Source organism: Manacus candei, unplaced genomic scaffold, assembly GCF_025592945.1.
Source record: "Manacus candei isolate 608988 ecotype Guabito, Panama unplaced genomic scaffold, ASM2559294v1 h1tg000002l, whole genome shotgun sequence".
NCBI lineage: Eukaryota > Metazoa > Chordata > Aves > Passeriformes > Pipridae > Manacus > Manacus candei.
In genome coordinates, this window is record NW_026138050.1 from 4,912,794 (window position 1) to 4,933,440 (window position 20,647).

The following is a 20,647-nucleotide window of genomic DNA, read 5'->3' on the forward strand; positions in this document are numbered from 1 at the left end:
ATGGAATGGAACCAGCAGAGGTTCAGTAAAATTATATCAGTATTACTAACTTAGACTGTTTATTTGCATAAATATTGTTGCCTAATTTGAAAGCTAAGGAGATAAATATTTACTTCAGATCCTTACATTGTAACCAGCCATCCCTGCTGGCCCTCAGCTTGGTGAGGAGCAAATCTCTGAATGAGGTTTTATTCATTGACATGAATGTTAGAAATAGAAGTTTCTGCCTGATCTTCTGCAAGTTTCATTTATTACCTTTATTTTTTTGGCTGTTAGGATGCTTTCCCAGCTTTGTGTAATCCCAGGAATTGGCCTGGAATAGTTTTCAAGATTTCTAATGATCCTCTGTTGAATATCTCTTTGTAAGATACCACATATGTCTGTTCAGAGTTTGTTTCCAGTGAGCTTATCTTTCTATTTCAGTCTGTGGTTTTCAGATATGAAGTTTTTGTGTATTACCATTTACAACTATCCAAATGACTTGAAAATCTTACAGTTCTAACCCACATGGTTAGAATTAATAATTGGTATTCTGCTGTGATTCTGTTCTTTAGATTCATTTGATTTCAACCCCACTCCCCCTCGTGGCCCCCCCTATTCACACTGTCCTCCCTGCCTGGCCCCAGATTGCCACAATGATTGTTCCAACTCCACTGACAAATGGAAACTATAGGAAAAACAACCCTACTTATGACTCCCTAAGAGAAGTTTTTATTCATTTCATGGCGTTATTTTTCCCTTTAGCTGTTGTTTTTTTCTTCAAATTAAGTTCATGATTGGGAAAAACACTTAAAATAGGTTTTGCTGCTGCTGCAGTAAAATGAAACATTACATTATTAAATGTGTTTACATTTTGTGCTTGAAGTCTTAAGGGCAATAGGTATGAAATTGTATGCCACAATAATTTCCTTTCAACATCATCATTAATATATAATTACATTCACTAAATTGCAAATTGAGGAAAAACATTTGCTTCTCTAATTGTAAAGATTGTGCTGATATCTCTGTTAGTGTGAGAGCAGTAACAGCCATTTTTTAAAATCCTTTTTGATCATTTCCAACTTCACTACTTCTGTGCTACTGCTGGTAAATACTTGAAAGCTGCTTTAGAAGTTTGTGTGGTTCTTTTTCTTTTTTTTTTCCTTTCAATCTCTGATCTCTTGAGTTTAAGCCCTTAAGAACTCTTTGTTTTCTTATATTGTAAAAACATAGGACACAGAGTATTTCATAGCTTTGCAGATACACTCCATGTTTCTTGAGTTGTGTGTTAAATGCCTTCTTGTTGCCTTATAAACTGTTTCATTTTATGCGAGTTTAAGCCAAATTCAAATTTTGTGTTACAGCATGATTGAAATATGTGGACTATCTCTCCCTTTTATCTTGCTTTTCCCATGGGATGAGGCATAGCAAGGCAGGCTGCAGGAAGGAATTGATCTCTTCTGTGTCATAATACCAAAAGATTGGTTTTTTTGGTTTTGCCTGAGGAGAAAGTCAAGAACAGGGCATGGCAACATGTGCTTTCATTGTTTTGAGAATGCTAAGCATAAATAAGAGTTTTAGAGTCACCACTCTTTTTATTTTATTTTCATTCCATATTTATGCTAGAAATCATTAGCTTTTGTGCCAAAAAAACCCAGAGTGGCAGCTGAGTGGAAAGCCAAGCATGTTTTGCTCTGGTTGTACCCTGTGGTCAGCCTTGTACTGTAATGTGGAACAGCAGAGCAATTAAAGGACATCCCTGTGGGCTAGCAGCAGTACAAATGGAGCTTGTATGGGGATATACTTGTCATTAAGAAGAGCTCAAGATAATTTATTCTGTTTTTTTCTAGTTAACTCTCTGTTTTCCCTTCTTCCTCATGTACTTTCTCTGGTGTAGTACCTTCTGTTTAAAGCCTAGGTTGGATTTGACTCTCAATGAAGTCTAGTCTTGGCAGTGCTCAAATAAATCTGTGAGAGGTAGCATAGAATCTATTTATCCACCCCAAGCCCCAAAATAGTGACCTGATGGTGAATCTCTTGCAACACAGGCAGCAACACTGACTTCTGCCCACTTTGAGAGCCAGACTGACAGTTCCCATGTCCCACTCTTGAGCCCCTGTGGCTGATGATACCTGACTCCTGGAGCCCTGGAAGCTCAAGGAGAGCTCATATTTTGATGAGAAGAGAGCTGAGACAGGTAACAGCTCCTTGGTGAAAGGGGAGTTCCTGCAAGATGGAGTATGGAATGGGGGGGAAAACCTGGATGGGATAAATTGCCCAGGGAGGTCTCTGGAAGTGTTCAATGGGTATCTGGCTGTGGCACTTGGGGATGTGGTTTAGAGGTGATTAAAGTTGTGCTGGGTTGATGGTTGGACTGAATGGTATTGAAGGTCTCTTCCAACCTTGATGGTTCTGTGAAAATTGTTTTTGTTTCACCATGACCTCCCAAAGCTCTAAATTACATGTCATGTGGTTGAGCATGCAATGACCTGACTTCTGTGTGAAGACTGAAAAGAACTCAAAAGCTGACTATTTTTATCTTCCAAATCAGCAGGGCTGGCACTACTGTGTGTACATTCCCTCTGCTTGAGGGCTATTGAAACCTTTCACTTGTGAGGTTCCGTTCCACTGTGCAATGTGTGTGCTCTGTGGTTTGTTCTGTGCTTGCTCTTAGAACAGTGGTAGGGATGAGAAAGAGGTTTGGACTGTTGAAATGTCTGCCAAATGATTAAATTTTTTTTCAGAAGTAAGGTTAATGTTATCTCCTTGAACCCCTAATTGTGTCTTTAAAGTAGAAGTGAAACTTAAAAATGAGTTGTTGTGATGCCATATCCTTAACTTTGGGAGGAAAAAACCTTTCTTCATTAAAATCCAAAAAACTCTATGAACTGGAATCTAAGACAGTTTTCTTCTTTTTTTTTTTTTCTTCCCTCTTCAAATTACGGCTTGATTGAATTAATTGCTAATTTTGCAGTTGCTTCAAAAGAGACGTATCAATTGTCTTTAGAATTGTCAAGACACTTATGAACACTTAAAATGTTTTCTTACAAATAAGTTGTTCTTCTGCTTCAAGTGGTTAATGGGGACATTTGCTTTGGTAAAAGGCAATTGGATTTGTTGATTCTATCTGTACACAAATAAGAGTTTTCTAAATGAAGGGAACCTCAGAGGCTGAGATTGTTTATTGCTTTCACTTACACTTCAGATTTCCTCTGTTTGCTTTGTACATAAAACATTAAGCAGGCACTTTACTGGAGAAACAGTCTCCGGTATACCTTTGAATGACTAAAGATATGTGACTGCTCTTCAAAACATTTTAATCGGTGGGACAGAGCACTAAATGTGCCCTAATTGCCTAGAAATGTTGAGAAATTGTTTCTGTGACTAATGTGTGTAGGAGATTCTGGACCACATGGATTGGTTAATGTAGTCAGCAATGGAAAGGGAGGATAAAGGTGTGGAAATAGGAACAAGCAAGTGTAACTACCTGGACTGGAGCTTGAAGGGGCTTTTTTTCTACAGGGGAAATGCTGTTGTGAAACTTAACTCTCAGAACTTCCAGGTTGGGACACCAGATTTTAGTGGCAATGTTTTCCTCTGGTCTGGTGAAGGAGAGCTAAGGAATGCTCCCAGGGAGGTGATGCATATTTTGAGGAGAAAGGGATGTTAAGCAATTTGTAGCTTTCTTATGCAAACTTGGAGTTAATACAAACAAATTAAACTGAAGGACTCCGTGTTGCTGTATCCTGGGAAGTCTGGATGTGCTGTTGTGATTATTTTTATTTGCTGAACTTTCTTGAAGGGTGAGTCCTCCCAGGAACTGAGCTGCCTTTGGACTTGGTGAAGCTTCAGAAATAAACAGGAGTCCTGTAAACTAAAGATAAAGGAGTTAAAGCAGTAGTGGAGCTCAAATATACAAAAAGGATGTTTGAGACTCACTTCAGACATAAGGGAAAAGACTATTACAGACACTATTACAGACCTTTCTAATCATACAGAAATATTTAAAACAACTAAACTCCCTTTCCAGAAATCTTCTGTTGTTGTCATGTTATCATTCTGTGTTTTGTTCTTCAGATGCTGTTGTTTTCCTGTCTGGGAAGAAGATTAAATTATTTTTTAAAAGCAGAAAAGGTTCTTCTTCAGGAGAGGAGAATTTCAGAATCTGTTTATGTTTCTTATACATAATACAAAAAAAGATAAGGAACAAAATAAATATTTTATACTTTTAGGAGATTGCCTTTATAAAAACAAACCAAACCCCACAAAAAACCCTGGAAATTGTTTTTCATTGAAAAGAACTAAACAGATGTGGCCTCTCTTTCTGTGCCTGATTCTCTTAACAAGCAGTTCAATAAAGACTTCTGTCTCTGGTCTTTATCCGTTTATTGTGCTGAAGTGTAAAACCTAAAATACTGTGCCAAAAATCTGGTAATGTTCCATTTCAATTTAATGTGACAGTCCAGACAACCAAATCTGTCATTGAATATTCATACTGAGTTAAAACTATAAAGAGAAATGTTAATCCAGCAAACTTCCAAAAATAAGTTATTCTGAGTAATTTGGTGTTATAAATGTGATATTAGTTTGGTAGTTTGAATGAAATTTAATTAAAGGAAAAAGCATTGAAAAACAGTTCTCCAGACACTGTTGACCAAGTACCTGTTTTTCTCTTTAGTTTTGCTTTTGTCTTGCACTTCCCTAGTTAAAATTTAATGTTGATCTCTAGCTACAATGAAACCTCTCCATTTGCTGTGCATTTTGAAACATTTTATAGAAGCAACAAGAAGTTGACATTCTAATAAATTATAAATTAAAAATTTTTTTCTTTTACATTTTCATCTGCTTCCTGAGTCTTAGTTTAATGTTACTTCAGCAGCTAATTCTCAGTGTGTCACTGTCATGGTTCATACTGAAATGGTAATAGATCCTTAACTAAGAACAGGGCTTTCCTCCAAATCCAGGGAAATGTCAGTTATGTGCATTTAAAAACAAGGCATAAAAAATAGCAAAAGCTGTTTTCCTTGTTAAAAAATGTACCAGTGGGCCCTGAAAGTCATTGTATGACTTGGTTGGACATCTCATTAAGTTAATTTTTCCCTTCACTGGAACAGTTTTAGGTTTTTATCATTTTTAAATTGCTCCTTTTCAAACTACATGTGCTCCAAAGGAAGGCAGAGAGCTTTGGTTAACAGCAGTGTTGTGCCTCTCCTGCCTTACTGTGCTCTAAGCTATGCTGGGCTAATTTTCTTGTTTAGGGCTAAAAAAAAAAGCACCTTGTTTCCAAATTAGACTTAAATTCACCTGTTTGGTCTTTTGATTCTTGCTTAAATGCTATTGCAGAAGGAAGTGGGGTCTGGGGATGGGATGGTGGGACAGAAGAAGAACACTGTAGCTTTTGGCTCATTGTGCCTTGCCCAGGAGAAAGGATCTGAAGTCAGTGATTTCTTCTGCACTTGCAGTTTGGAAGCCACTTTGTCACTTGTTCACGTTGTCTTTATGTTTACAAAGCAGGTGACTCAGTTGTAGTGACACACTGCTCTCAGTCAGACCATCCTGTATGTCCCTTCACAGGATTTTGCATGGCTGATGCAGACCAGATGTGGGGTTTTTTTGTGGTTCCAGGGGCTCCATCATTCCTTGGGAAAGGAAGCTGCCTGCAGCTTTGCAGGGCAAACAGTGACAATGCTCAGCTTTGTAGGAAGGAGTTCTGGGTCTGTTCCTGTCAGGAGAGGGTTTCAAACTTCCCTCAAGGAACCGTGGTGATTCCAGTGGTGTTGGTAAGCTGTGTTGTCATACAGATGCTCTTAAAGCAGATTTCTTGGCTTTCTAATACTGGTTTTAATATCAACTGTTCCATAGGGAATGGAGGGAGTTTAGCAAAAATGATATACATCAGACAAGGCTCTCAAGGCCAGAACATGTTACTGTGTGTTGGGATGCTGACAAATGTCTCTTTTTACTTGGCATTGTTTTCAGAAACTTGTGAAACTGGTTACAGCTGGTTGGTGTTTGCAGTGCTTTGGGATTGGACCAATTCTCTTCAAATTGAAAGCTCTGATTTAATATTAGTGTGTGTGCAGTGTCATTCCTCTACTTGTAACTGTGGAAATTTGGCTTTTGCCAAACTGTTGGTGACCAGGGTAGGATGTAGACCTCAGAAACAGGCTTTGAAACCTCCCAGTAAAGGTATTTGACAGCAGAGTGCATGCAAGGGGTGTGTTTGTCTCTGATCACCTGACATGATTTAGCACTATAGAAAGTGACCTTTTCTTTGGAGGGGGTTAATACCCATTGCCTTTGTTTTCTCTTATATATCTTTGCTGCTCCACTTAAAAAAAATAAAATAATAGAAGGTATCTAATGCCAATAAAACATTTTCCAGAATTAAATATAACCTTAAGCTGCCAATTGCTGGAACTGAGATTGGAAGCTGATTGTTGGTTTGAATGGCCAAACAGATGAGGATGATTGTTTTTTATTGGAAATCGGTCAGGAGCTCTCATTACTAGAAATCTGTGGCTTTTATAGTCCTGTCTCATTTTACTATTGGATTAATTTCAGTTCCCTGTCTCAGTCCTAATACACAATGGTATGAATTTCTGAGAAAATGAGTAAAAAATTGAGGCAAATACATTTTTTTGCACGTTAGAAAAAGAGAAATCTGTGCTGTTATTTTATTGATGCAGGGACCAAACACTGGTGTGGGGGACTGGCACTCAACATAGCCAGAGAGATGCCCAATACTAACTATCCTTGTGGTAAATCTGCTATATTTGGGTGAATTATGAGAGGTTTAGAACTGCGTTTTTCAGAGCCTTGTTGTCTTGGCATTACGTTGTCCAAAAATTGTTCCTGTTGAAATTGGTGTATCTGCTTAGAGCTTCTCTTTGCCAAACAGACTAAGCGTGCCCAGTCCATTTCTGTCTGGTGTTTTCTCTCTCTCTCTCTTTTTTTTTGTTTTTTTTTTTTTTTTGCTTATGAAAGATGGTGAAGTGGAAAGGGAAAACATACTTTGTAATTTTTTTTCACATCAGAATTAATACCAAGTTCCCTTTATCCTTATCTCTAGAATTTTTAGTTAGAAACTACTGTGAAAAGAGAACATGTACTTAATTAATGAGGAAAAAGTCTGAGTCAGAAATCCATTTCCTGCAAATAGAACCCATGTTGAAATCACATTGTAGTTTTACAGATTGCTCTTATAGGATTTTTGTTGTTAGAGCAGTGTTGGATTTGAACTCTTCAGAGCTGAGAGTCCCAGAAACCAGCAGTGTTTTGCTGTTGCTCCTGGATTATGTGGAGATGTGACTTCTGTCAGACTGAGTTGAATTAGTTCTCTGGTGCTCTGATGCTCAGCCATCAGGTACCCTCAGTAAAGAGCTGGGGAACTGCTCAAGTTGAGGATCCTTTCAGGCTCATCTGCAAGATTTTGAAGTGTTATTTAGTGCTGCAACACATTTGAAAACCCAGGTGCATGTTGCTTAAAATTGACTTATCACTTCTACCAGAATTTGAATTTTAGATGTTTTAGCCAAACCATCTCCAGGTTGTGTCTTGGTTTCCTCTCATAGTTTCCTTGGCCATTGAGTGTGATGTCTTTGAAGAATAGTTTCATCCTGTTCTGACTGGTTTCTTTGCTGCAATGGGAGAACATGTCCATCTGTTTTATTGTATATTGACTGTTAAGACTTGGACGTAACACAAATTGTATTAGAGCCCTCAAAATTGTCTACTGAGGAAGGATACAGTGTGTGCAGTTCTGAAAGTGAAATGCAGGAACTTTGCAATTGGGACTGCTAGAATTGAATCCTATCTGCATCAACTCAGTGTTTAACTAATTTTCGTTTGACTGGAAGTGCCAGATCATAAAAGAGAAAAAGTGATACCTTTTCTGATGTGTATAGTTGGCTGAAAAGTGTTATCAGAGAAATTAGTTCTAGATTCAGTCAGAATCCCAATGGTCAAGCTAGAGGCACCTCTCCCTGCTCAGTTTTTGGAGTAGCAGGGGCCTTATTCTAGTGCTGTATTTGAATAATGTAAAATCTAACCAGGCCTAATTTCAGCTGCCAGCAAGAGTGAAACCTTGACTTGCATCTTGGGGACCACAACAGATTGTGTTTCTACAGATTTCATTGCTGCAAAACTGCCTTTCCACTCTCTCCCCATGAAAAACCACTTCAAGGTTTGGGTCACTTTTCTCCTTTGTGGGTGGTGCATCTTGTGGAGCAAAAGGATGCATGTACCTGGTACATACAGGGATACCCTTTCCAGCTTCCTTTCCTTTGGGGAAGTGTGATATAGATGCTTCTCTTTTGGAATGGGAAAACCTTTCTGATGACTCAAGACAAAAATCTTTTCCTAATTTTTATAAGCTGCCTTCATTTAGAGTGACTTAAAGAGAGGCCTCTGAAAGAACAGTTTCCTTCTACAGAGACTGCTGGTGTGGTGTCTGGGATTGTCAGACCTTTAAGAATTTGTCATTGGATTTGATGAAAAAATAAACCTATTCCTGACAACTGTAAATCTATAGAAATCTTTGATGTTATGGACAAGGGAAGGTTGTCAGTGATACTTGAAGTGTTACCTAGAACTCTGGAGTGTTACCCCCCATGGCTCTGGAGTTACGATGTGTATGAAGGACCCTGAAGTCAGCACACTGGTAACTGTGTGACAACCCTGCTTTGAGTCACCTGTAATGTACCTGAACCTCTACACTCTGAGTGTGTTCAGCAGTAGCCAGAGTTGTTGAATTGTACAGTTTGTATTTACATTTATTTCCTCCTTTTATTACCCTCATAATATTAATCCTGTGATGGCTTTAATAACATAGGATTTTGTGTGAGCCAGGCAGGATGCAGCTCTGTTTGTTCTAAGGGACTGCAGCAAGTCTGGCCCTGGGATATTGCCTTGGCTGCCTTTGGTGGAACCTGTTTTATGGTTATGTACGGAATGTAGTTTTTTAACCAATGATTTGTTAAAAAATTCCTGTTTTGTTTTAATTAGGACACCTGATGATCTCTCGAGGCAAATTGTGGCCCTGCAGCAACGGGAGCTTGCACTGAAAGAGCAGAACTCCACCTTCATGAACAGGTGAGTGATACCAGTGGTGGATGCTGATGGCAAAACTGCTGTAATAAAGCACTTAGAAAGGAAACAAGGACTGCAAACTGAGAGACCAGCTCTTTAGATTTCCTTGATCTTCCATGGAGCCTTCTGTGCTGTCTTCTTTCTCATGCTGATTTGGAGCTTTTTGCTTATTTAAATCCTTCAGGGGAAAAAAAAGATGAAGAACTGTGAGTGGATACAGTGGAGAGTTATTCGAGCTTTATGTTATGAACTGAAGTGTTTGCAAGGGGAAATGAGTTGCTTTCCCAGACCTTTTCATCTGAAAAGGGAATGTCACAGCAAATTGTGCAAAGTAGCCACCTGGGAATGGGAAAGGGAGTAAGGGCTCTGAGGACTGTGAAATGAGTTGTAAAAGGACCAGTTAGTAGAGATGCTGGCTGAAAAGGATGTTTGCAGTTTTGGTGGCAGAGTAGTGCAAGCCTTTGGGAGGAGCAGTCTGTTTATGGAGTGAGATATATATTTGAAATATGAGGGTGTTTAAGCCATTGCCCTGGTGTGGGAGTGAATATCTAATGGGAAAATGAATTTGTCTGCCAGAGCTTAACTTTCCAGCCTGCACTGGTTACACAGCCTTGCTGAACACAGCTCCTTAGTGTGACACGAAGTGCTTCTCTCCCTCAGCACGCATATTCTTGCTTCCCTCACCGTTTATTTCCTCACATTAGGAACCTTCTGTCTGTTTTTGTTAAAAGCAATACCCTGCCTTTCAAAAAGGCTCTGGACTGTTTGCATTGCAGGGCTGTAGCTGCCTTGTCTAAGCAACAGGAGTGTGGAGAATTTCAGCCTTTGGTGTAAAGGTGTTGAATGTAAAGCAGTCACAGACTGTGACTGAGCACAGGACGAGCACACTTAGCTTGACGTGGGCAGCATTTGCTAATGTTTCTCCTGAGGTACATTTTGGCTCAAGAGATGATTGTCTGTTGGGCTCTGCCTTGCTAATGATGGGCAGGATTCAAGCTGGGTGTTAAAAGCTTTGGTTGTGCTGCTGCTGTTAATGAAACTGTTTAGTCAGTTGTAAAATGGTTATCTGGGTGTAAATTCCCACCAGCGAGCCAGCCAAATTGGTTTGTGGTTTTTTTGCTGAGAAGTTTACAGTGGGGGGGAAAAAAGAATCTCACCAGTATAAACCTCACATTTCTTATAATAAAAATAAACCAAGAAAACCCTCAAACCCACAGTTGATTAAATGATCAAATAAAATGATCAATAAAATGGTAGTGTTTGAGTTACAGATTTGGGTTGTTATTTTTTTTTAAGCTGCTTTTCACAGCCTCTCAGAGAAGTGCTTTTTCTAAATTTATTAATGGCCAAGGGGAATCATCTGTTGAAAAAGCAGCTTCTTGGTAGTGTCTGTTCATCTAGATGTAATCATGCCAATTTAGTTTAAAAATAAAAACACGATTAAAATTACTTTTTGATTTCAAGTTAAATGGGCTGTAAAGCCTGCTTAAATTAAAATTGTAACATTTTCCTGATGCAATGCTGTGTGTCATTTCTGAAACTGGTAATTTTGACTTTCTTCTGTCACATACTTTATTCTGCCGTAAAAGGTAGGCAATAAGATACATTTTTAAAAACCTTTCATTACAGATGATTTGAAAGTTCCCAGGAGAAGGTTTTGAGTCTTTGGAAATAAAGCCTCGTTAAGGAAGAAAACCTTATTTTCTTCTTTCCCTGAATCTTTTCCAGATTTAGCTGATGGTCTTCTCTTTTATTTGTTTCATAATTGTGTTCAGGATTGTCTGTGTGTTGCAATAACTTAATACGTGGTCGTGCCTCCCTCTAGTGATGGAGCCCAGCACTTATTCAGCTTTCTATTGTTGGTGGTTTTTTTTTTCAGCTACAAGTTCTTTTGCCCTTAGTTGAAATATGTTGTCTTCAGTGCTGATAGTGCAATGTTTGATTTATAAAGTCGGTGGCTGTGTGTGTATAGAGCAATGTGCAGTACAAACACCAAATATTATTGCCTGCCTTAAAGTCTTGGATTAGTTTTCTCCATTAAAATTAATGGTTTGGTAGATGCTTAAGAAAACATCATCAGATGGCATCTAAATTTATTTTTATGGCAATGAAGTGGAGAATCTCAGCTAGTACTGGCTTACCTGTTGCTACAGTGCAAAATTCAGTTTAGTAGAGGAGGTTTCAGTGTGAAGTTAGAGACAATTGATTATATGACCCTCTTCCCTAAATGGCTGATCACCAAGCTTTTAAACACAGGCAGAAGAGTGCCTGGAAGGTAATTTTTTTGCAAGCTGATTATTCTTTGTCTCAGTCTTTACACTGCAATGAGCTTGTTTTTTATTCTTAGTAATGGTACCTTTCCAACACCCTTCAGTGACTGTGATAGACGCTTGCCAGCTACTATTTGTCTCACAACCTGACAAACAGTCTCCAGTTTCTTTTCAATAACAGGAGATGCTCAGGGGCAAAGCAGGAACAGTTAATTGTTAATGTAGGGGCATATGAGCAGGAAGTGACTTCAGAAAACAAAGGAGGCGTGGGAAAGGTACCACAGGGGAATAATTTGCTATGTAAGGTGCCATCCATTTCTGTAGAACTGGAGACAGATCTAGCTCAACTAGTGCCCCTTAGCTGATCTAAAATGGGGAGTTATGGTTAATACACACACAGTAACAACCTTTTCCAAATGGCATATGGCTTTGCTAAACAGAGAAAATTTATTTTATCTCAATTTTCCATCCTTCACCTGCTTTCCATTTATTACTGTGCGTTTTTTAGAGCCAGTGTTTGTGTTACTGAAAAGGCCCTGGAGATCATCCCACCACAAAGAGGCAACACCATTACAAACCCACCTTTTGCACTGGTATTTGCTTGCAGTGCAATCTGTGTTTTGTGTAGCCTGTGCAGTTGCCAGTGTCTCAAGGCCTCCCAGAGATCAAATGATGATGCATATCCCATTTGCTCCATCACCCACCTTGGGTGCTTTTAGACACGGAACCACAGCACTGAATTTCCTGAACCACAGGTTGAAATCAATTTCTTTTAACAGTGGTTGTTTACATGTTTGAGTTGCACAGACTCCCTCGGAGCTTGCTATTTTTCCTGGGGCAGAAAACCTTCCTGTGGTGCCAGCATGGGGAAAGAGGAGAGGATCCCTTTAGCAATGAACACGTAAGCACCAACTCACTTCTCTTGGTAACTTCAGGATCGCTGAGTAATGGAGCTGAAAGTGCCATTAATCGTGTGTGATGGACTCTCACTGCTGGTTTGGAGTGTGTTGCTGGAAGTCTTATAAATAGAGTAAATTATACTTGCAGCAGCAGGAGGAAGTATCCTGGAGCTTTTTAACTGCAGAGCAAAGATAGCAATCCAAAGGTTCAAAAGCTCAAAAGAAGATTGCCCAGGGTCACTTTGATAGCACCAAGTGTGTCTACTCTGCTGTTTAGGAAAAAGTGATGAAAGGAAGGTGTTTAATTAGCGGGTCAAGTTAACCATGCAGCCACCATTAGTTAAAGCACATTTTCCCCCCTGACTGTGAATGCTGTAGGCATTGTACACTGAAATGTGTTGATGGTTGTAGTTTATAATATGAAAAGTCGGCCAAGTGGTTCATAAGCTTTTGTCTTATGGAAAAATGATGTAGTAGTTGCACTGTTGTTTTTTTTTTTAAAGTGAGAAAAGCTGCATGTTTCTTTTGCATGATTTCTAGCTGCATATTTGGAGTCTCTGGAGAGATTTTCTAAAACAATCCTGGCAGAGTATTCTAGAATTTGAGACATAGGGGGAAACTTCCCTTCTCATCAGCGTTGTCCTGTGAGGTGTTAATTTGAAGGAATGAGGCTGCTTACAGCTCGAGCTTTGCTGCAGTTCTGAAAGACAGGCTGTGAAAATTGACTTCTTTGGTTACTTGTGGTACCTCCCAGAATGATCATCTCTGCTTTTCCTCTTGTTGTCCAAATGCAGTATTGACTTCGGGCCTTGAGATGTCCTTTGGAAAGTCAAATACAAGGAAAGACGTAGGTGAAGTTGGTTCAGGACAGGATGAAGGGCACAAAGGAAAATGGAAGAGCAGTAAATCTTTGGTTCTGGTGTTGAGATCCTGAAGCTGATGGCTTATTCCCATCAGCTGCTGTCAGAGAGCCAGCCATGTGTTTTGACATATTGTTTCATGTGGGAAAAGGGACATACAGAATGTGTTTGAAAAAGTATTTTCCTACTTCAGGTGCTCACAGAGTTGTGTTTAAAGTCATGGTTGTTTACCGCTTTTACTCATATAAATCGTGTTAAACTGATTTGCCCAAAGAACCTGCTCTGTGTGTTGCTGCTTAAAATGAAATAAACCCCAAAACCACTGAAGACTGGGGAATGTAGATTGCAAACTGAAAAGAAAATGCTTTTAGGTTGGGCAGCAGGGTTTGTTTAAAAAAACAATGGGTGAGTGATGATAAGCCCAGAGCCTTCTATCTCCATAAGGGCTGTTAGCTCAGAAGTGTTGTAAATCTATTGCCCATCTTCTCTTTTCCTTGGATGTCCCAAGGTGTGTCAGTCACAAAAACAAATAGGGCCTGTGAGACTTCTTCCCCTAATCTTCTGGGAAGTTGGACAGAAGTTTAATCACAGTGAAATGTCTTTTATCTGACAGAGGGAGAAGTGCTAGCTTTTTAATAGGCTTTATGAGTTATTCTGTGATCAAAAGAAGCACTTAATGTCTAATACAGGGCGAGGTAGGGAAGTTTTTTCCCTTCCTTTGTTCATCTATATGGCACGTTGCACCTTGATTTATATGTGGAGGTGTCTGTGTACCTAATACCAGACAAATGTTTATTCACAGTGCTTCAGGGCAATATTAACTGCTGGCAGGTTCTGCATTCATTTACAGAGTGAGGTTATGAAGAAATGACTGTAGGTATTGCTTTTTTGTTCTCCAAAATGGATCTTTCCTTCACTTTTATAGCAGAAGGTACTTGGTAGTGTCCCATTAAGTGACCAATCTACATATTCAAACAGTAAGCTTCTAGAGCAACATCTGGTTATTCATGGCTCTAATTGGGTAGATACAAAGCTTTTCTAATTTTTTTCTATCATATAGTTAGCAGAAAATGGGAAGGCAAAAAATAATTTAACCAAGACATTGACTTATGCTTCCAATTCAAAAAACATGGGATTTTGCCCAGACCTTTGCTTTTCATGATTGTGCCATTTTTAGTCTGATTTCCTGAGGAAGTGAAGCTTATTACTGTGCTTTGTGCGTGTATGTAGATGAGATTGTCTGTGCCTACCCTACACTTTTGAACTTGCAAGTTGTGTTCTGACAAGTTTGGCAGATGGTAGAGGTCTCAAAAATAATAAATTTCAGCAAGTTTAGGGAAATCAGATCTTCATCTCCCGGGGAGACATCCTGAGGTCATGTCCTGTTTGGGATCAGACCCCTGCAAGCAAACAGACCCTCCTAAATGTCACATTATCAGTGAGGCTCCTTTGAAGACCAGGCCTCCTTGGCCACCTTGAGCCTGGCACTCAGGGAGCCCTGTTCTGGTACCCTGGTAGCATCACAGTCCATAATTCCTGCTATGCCATGCTTTCCAAAGGCTTGTGGCATTTGATAATACCATGGCAACGTTGTTGGCATCGTTTTCATGCTTTTCATGTTTTGTATCATTTTGATGTGAGAAACAGAAGTCTACTTGAGTCAATAGTCACCTTTGGAGAGAGAAACCCATAGGAAACCAGGCAACTTTGGTTCTGGAGCTCATGGAACTACTCTTTCTGTTTAAAAGAAAATATATAGGGAAAACCTAAAAAGCTGCCTAGAGGGGACAGACATAATGGTAACTGTACCATCTTCTCAGCCTGGAGCTCTGTGGAAACTGTGTAGTGCAAAATCAGTACAAATATTAATACTTGGTTCCTTACCTTTTATTTGGCTGTGCTTCTGGGAGAACATTCAAGGATAATCTGTGAAGTGCCTCTGTTCAGTGCTCTGATCACTTCTAATGATTAAAAAAATGTTAGAAATTGTTTAACTCTGTTCTTAATAGTTCTTGTTCCAATGTTTGTGATTGACCCCGGGCGTTGCCAACATCCCTGGTGCCTGTGCATCTCTTTATTACTAGAGTAAACAATAGCTTTTATTTGTTAGTGCTCACCTGGAGATGCTGATTCAGCATTCCCTTGGTAGCAGTGTGCGTTATTCACCAGAAAAATGTGTAAAAATAAACAGTTTGCTAGGAAGCACAGACTGTTCCTGGTGGTGTGTTGTACAGCAGACACTGTGTTTCAACACGGAGCTGCACTGTAAAAGTTAGGGAAGGAGAAGCCAGCCTTGCATCTCTTCTGTGCATGACTCACATCTGCACTATAAATCTTTCACTTCTGTGAGATTAAAATTCCTAAAAATTCTAGCTGACTGAAATAGATGTATCTTAATACTAGTCAGGAGTTCTCAGAAACCACAACGAATATTTAGAATTATTGAAGTAATTAGAAGTCAAAACTTATTATCTATTTTCATTATTCTTATTCTTTCCTTCTTAGCAGAGGGATGCTATGGTCAAATTAATGATTTACAGGAGGCTGATGGGCAAAGGAAGAGTGCTCCACATCGGTGGTATATTTGTGATATGAATACAAAGGGAGGAATTGTAATCTCAACTGTGCAGCAGGCAGCAGTACAAAAATATTCTACTTTGAAACCAATAGTATTATGTAAAACCATATATTCAGCCTATTGCCAAGCTTTGTGTAGAGCTCTGGGAATTGTAGTGTTTTAAGATTTCCTGTTCTTAGGGATTTGTCTTTTATTGCCTCTGCAGCATGGCAGTATGCCTTGAAAAACTGCATGTGAGTTGGAAAGAGGAGGGCCTGTCAGTTTGGCAATATCTTGAGGAATCAGTCTTGAAGTCACCAGGATGGTTCCATGCCCCAAGTAGATGAATGTAGCCCAAGAAGTCTTGACTTAATTTCTGGAGCAGCTTCATGTTCACCTGGGTTGTGCTGAGTCACTTCATACAGTGACCGAGTGTCTCACGTTCTCACAGCAGATCCAGAAGACCACAGGAATGAAAACAAACACCTCTGCTCATCTGTCCTGCCTAGTCTGCACCTCATTATTTTTAAGGCAGATAAAACACATTAATTCCTATCTATCAAGAATTTTTTTGTTTCCTTGTCCCCCAAAAGCATGTGTTACACGTCGGTTTCTTCCCCTTTAGTATCTTAAAATGATATTCCTGGCCACGGCTCCTGAACTGTTGAAGTGTTTCATGAGAAACTGTCAACAGTCAAACAAGTCTGTGTATAAGTTTTTTTCCTCTTAATTTGTAATGCTGGAACTGCAGTATAGCTTTCCTGAGCAACCATGGGAAGCCAGAGGAGGATTGGTGGCAGAATGCAGAATGAATTTTCATTTACCTGAACACCTCCTGTAGTTGCTCTAATAACAGGCGTGTTGAAGACTATGGATTTTTCTAAAGTATTTTAGGATACTGTTTATATTGTTTATTTTAAGCAGATTGATGGGGACAGGCACAATACACTGAGACATTTTACCAAGGTAAATGTGAATTCTCTAGGATTTTGTAACTGCTGTGAAATGGTGTCAGTTCAAATACTGCACAGAATAAGGTTATGTCTGAAAAATAGATTGTCTGGCCTGGGATGTCTCAATCAGTTGATCGTATCTGCACGTACACTTTGTTCAGCTCCATAACTAATCACCTCTCTAACAATTTCTCATCTGGATCACATCATCTCTACTGCCTGCCACTTTCAGCCTGCTCTTATTGGTATTTTCATTATGTGTTTTCATTTTAATATTCTTCATGGCTGCTTGCATGCACATGTGAATGTAGAGAGTGAAATACTGTATATATATCACTGGTGGTGGTTATAAATATTCTCCTACTGTCAAAGTTTTATCATCTGTACAAAAGACATACTGCTTGGAAAGTTTAATAAAGAAGTAAGCTGCTTGTCTTTTTTAGCTGTGTAAGGCAAAAAAAAACTTGTCATAAATTGCAGTCAACCCCCCTCCCAAAAAGCAGCTTTCTCATGCTGCTCTGAAAGTTAAATGACTAATGTGCATAATTTATTTGAGCATCTGTGCTAAAAACTTGCATACCAAGTTTTAGTTCAATGTGATCAACAATGGCGAAAATTAGGATTTATCATGGAAATGCTGACGGATGTGAACATGTGTAGGCTAAACCGGTGCCTGACAAACCTTCTTATTGTGCAATGCTAATGGTGAAACACATTTTTTTTTTTTCTGCTGTAATTGCATTTCCCCCCCGGCTGCTTAATTTTCTCCTTTTCAAATTCGGTAGTTTTAGCTGCACTTCATATTTGGATTTCTGCTTTTTCTGGAGTCTGCACAAAACCTCCTAAGTTGTCTTGTGATATTTCTAAGCATAAGATACCCTGAGCTGCCTGGGTGAGCGAGGGGAGCGTTGGCATCCTGAGCTAGGGCTGGTGCTTTGCAGTAACGAGCTCAGAACAGGAGATGGTGCCGGCAGCCTTGGCAGCTGCTCTGGCTTCCCTCCCCTCCTCCTCCACCTTCTCTGCCTTGCACAGCCAGGGTGTTGTCACCAGGATTATAAATTCTGGAGCCAATTAGCTAAAAAATGTTACAAGTGAAAGGAAAGAAAGAAGCTGTAGAACATCTTGATGTGAATGTGCCTCTCTCAGAAACTCTTTCTATGGAGAGCTCAGATCACAGAATCACAGAGTGGTTTGGGTTGGAAGGGACCTTAAAGACCATCTCATTCCAACCCCCTGCCACAGGTAAGGATGTGATTTACTGTACCAGGTTGCTCAGGGTCCCATCCTTCCTCGTCTTGAACACCTCCTGGCATGGGATATCCACAACCTCTCTGGGAAACCTGTGCCAGGGCCTCACCACCCTCTGAGTAAGGAATTTCTTCCTAGTGACTGACCTAAGCCTGCCCTCTGTCAGTTTGAAACCACTGCCCCTTGTCCTGTCACTGTCTGCCTGTATAAAAAGTCCATCTCCCTCCTTTTTATAAACCCCTTTAGGCTCTTGAGGACCACAATAAGGTCTCCCTGGAGCTGTCTATTCTCCAGGCTGCACAACCCCAGCTCTCTCAGCCTGTCTTCCTAAGAGGAGCCTCCTGGCATCTTCATGGCCCAGTTGTGACCTTTTACTACAGCTCTGGTGTGGCTTTTGGTGCAGCATCAGACACTTTTGAGGCATCTGGTTAAGGAAGGAGAAGCTGGTTTGGAGGAGTCAAGCAAAGGGAAAACAGCACAGGGCCTTCTTAAGAAATTTGGCTTATAAACAAGGTCTTCTGTTAAACATTGGAAAGATCCTGAGGGTTTGTGCCTTGCTAGTGCTTCCTCCTTTCTCTGTCTTTATCCACAAGATTTCCTAAATTCCCAAATTCAGACTGATTGCTTAGTTCCTGCATGAGCATCACAGAAGGGAAATGTGTTTATAGTCAGTTCCTCTCCCAGTCTCTCTTTGAAACAGTATTTGGTGTGGTTTTGGGCAGCAGTAGTTCAGCCATGCCCTGTTGCTTAGAAGAAATTCTGATAATTTCTCAGTGCAGTCATTCTGTTGCAGGAATGTCCTTAGGAAGGAGAGGAGATAGAGATGGATTCAGGAGGGGTAGTTGGCAACTGGTCCAGTTATTTTGTTGCTGGTTACTTGTTTTATTTTTCCTTTAGCCATACAAGAAAAACTGTGGTAGGATGTGACATTTAGAGGGCCCGCTGGGGCTGGATGTGTGGTCAGAAGGAAGGGTTGGGCATGATGTTCTGTTAGAGTTTAAAACATTGTTCCAGCAAAATGTAATTTCCTTGTCATATATTATGTATAGACTGTTTTTACATATTTTCAATATTTAAAACAATGTTCATATTCATAACTTTTAAAATATGTTCTCACTGTTAAGAGATGGAAATCAGTTAAAATAAAAACCATGAAAAAAAATCCCAACAAACCCCCCAAGCTTTCCTTTTATTCAAGTAACAACAGTCAAATTCTTATGAGTGGAAAAACTACTGAAGAGACTCTCTGTTTCTCAGCCAGAGAAAGCTTTTGAAATATTTATGGAAATAAACCAAAATGTGTCCCTTTCTGACTGTACAAATAAGGGATTATCAGATCTAGCCTGTGGCAGTTACAGTACATAGAGTCCAAAGCATCTACAACTAATAAAAAACAGCGTATGCTTTAAGAAAAGGCTGTGAGAGTTTTTCTTTATGGGACTCTACTGACAAAGCAGCACATACCCATGGGTTATCCTAATGAAAAAGTCCCTCTTCTTGCACCTTGCATTGGAGGTAAAAATTGTTATCGAGACAATGCATTAAAGAGCAAGACTGAAGTGATTTTGTAGCCCTTTCTCTCGTAGCTGGGAGTGAGGAGCAGGGCTGCTTCCATCCCCTCCTGCTGAATCCTGTGCTACCAGGCAGAGAATTGCAACACAGGTTGTCTGGCTGTGTCACACTCACAGTTTATTGAGTGGACTTGCTCATCTGGTTCTTATGCCTTGCTTTTCATTCTACATATCTTGCTCTGGTGTAAGAATTGGAGCTTATTGAAGTCAGAGTGCATTTTGATGTTTCACAGAAGAATCAGCAGAGCCAGGTTTGTAAGGAGAAGTAATACCTTTTATTAGACCCACTGATAGGATTAGCAGGCAGACATGCCTTTGGGCACACAGCCAACGCTCGCTCGAATCTGATAGAGAAGCAAAAGCCTTTAAGCTAAATGCAGGTTGAGAACAATTGCTCTGAGTTTAACTTGATTAATCAATTGGACAGTTTGAGAGAGAAGGGATGTGGGACAGGGGCAGGTACCAGACAGAAGAGATGAAAGGGCTGTTCACATCTGTGAGAAAGAGACCATCTAATTGGTTCTGATACATGACCAGGGTTTGGATACTTGGATAAGACAATCAGGAGTGAACTTTTTCTATAGAGAAGGAAATTGGAAGCAGATAGTGTGTGTCATTTTTTTGTTGGATCTACATAGCAGTGAATCCGGAGCTTCACTGACTCAGCACTGGGGTGTCAGCCTTGCAGTTAAGGGACTAGAACTTCAATTTAATATTAACCAAAAATATTATTTTCTAGACTGTCAATAAAATAATTTTGCTATATTGTTTGACTTATCTCCTCTGGGCACTCAGGTGCAGCAGCAAGTCTGAACTGCCAATAAAGTGACTGCTGAATGAGTTTCATTTTGTTTGTCCGAACACTTTCTAGGATCAAGTGTGTTCCCTGAGCTACACTGTTCCTGCCTCTTGCACTGCAAGTGCTGTGGGCTCTGCTGATGCTGGGAAAGGCCAGCTGTAGATACCAAGTGGGATGTTGGTGCTCATGGCAAAATCTGCTGTTAGTTTTGAGTAACTGTTTGGACTTAGCAGCAGTATAATGTGGCTTGTTTATTTTTTTTAACTGCGTTCTATTTAATACAAGTGCACCTGCTGCTGTGTTACCTCGTGTCATGATGTGTAGTGCAGTGCACAGCCATGGGTGGTAGGTCTCTAACTTGCCTATTTGAGAGTAACACGATGTCTTTTAACATTGTATTTGTCAGATTTTTTCTTTCCTG

General features: G+C 39.9%; 1 protein-coding gene across 3 annotated transcripts in view; it reads left to right on the forward strand.

Annotated features, from left to right (window-relative positions):
- MAD1L1 (mitotic arrest deficient 1 like 1) overlaps positions 1-20,647 on the forward strand; it is a 352,477-nt gene that overhangs the window by 28,219 nt on the left and 303,611 nt on the right. For all 3 annotated transcript variants that reach the window (XM_051777190.1, XM_051777205.1, XM_051777198.1), the window contains exon 10: positions 8,986-9,072. In XM_051777190.1, coding sequence (XP_051633150.1) covers positions 8,986-9,072 — 87 coding nt within the window. The remainder of the gene's footprint in view (positions 1-8,985; positions 9,073-20,647) is intronic.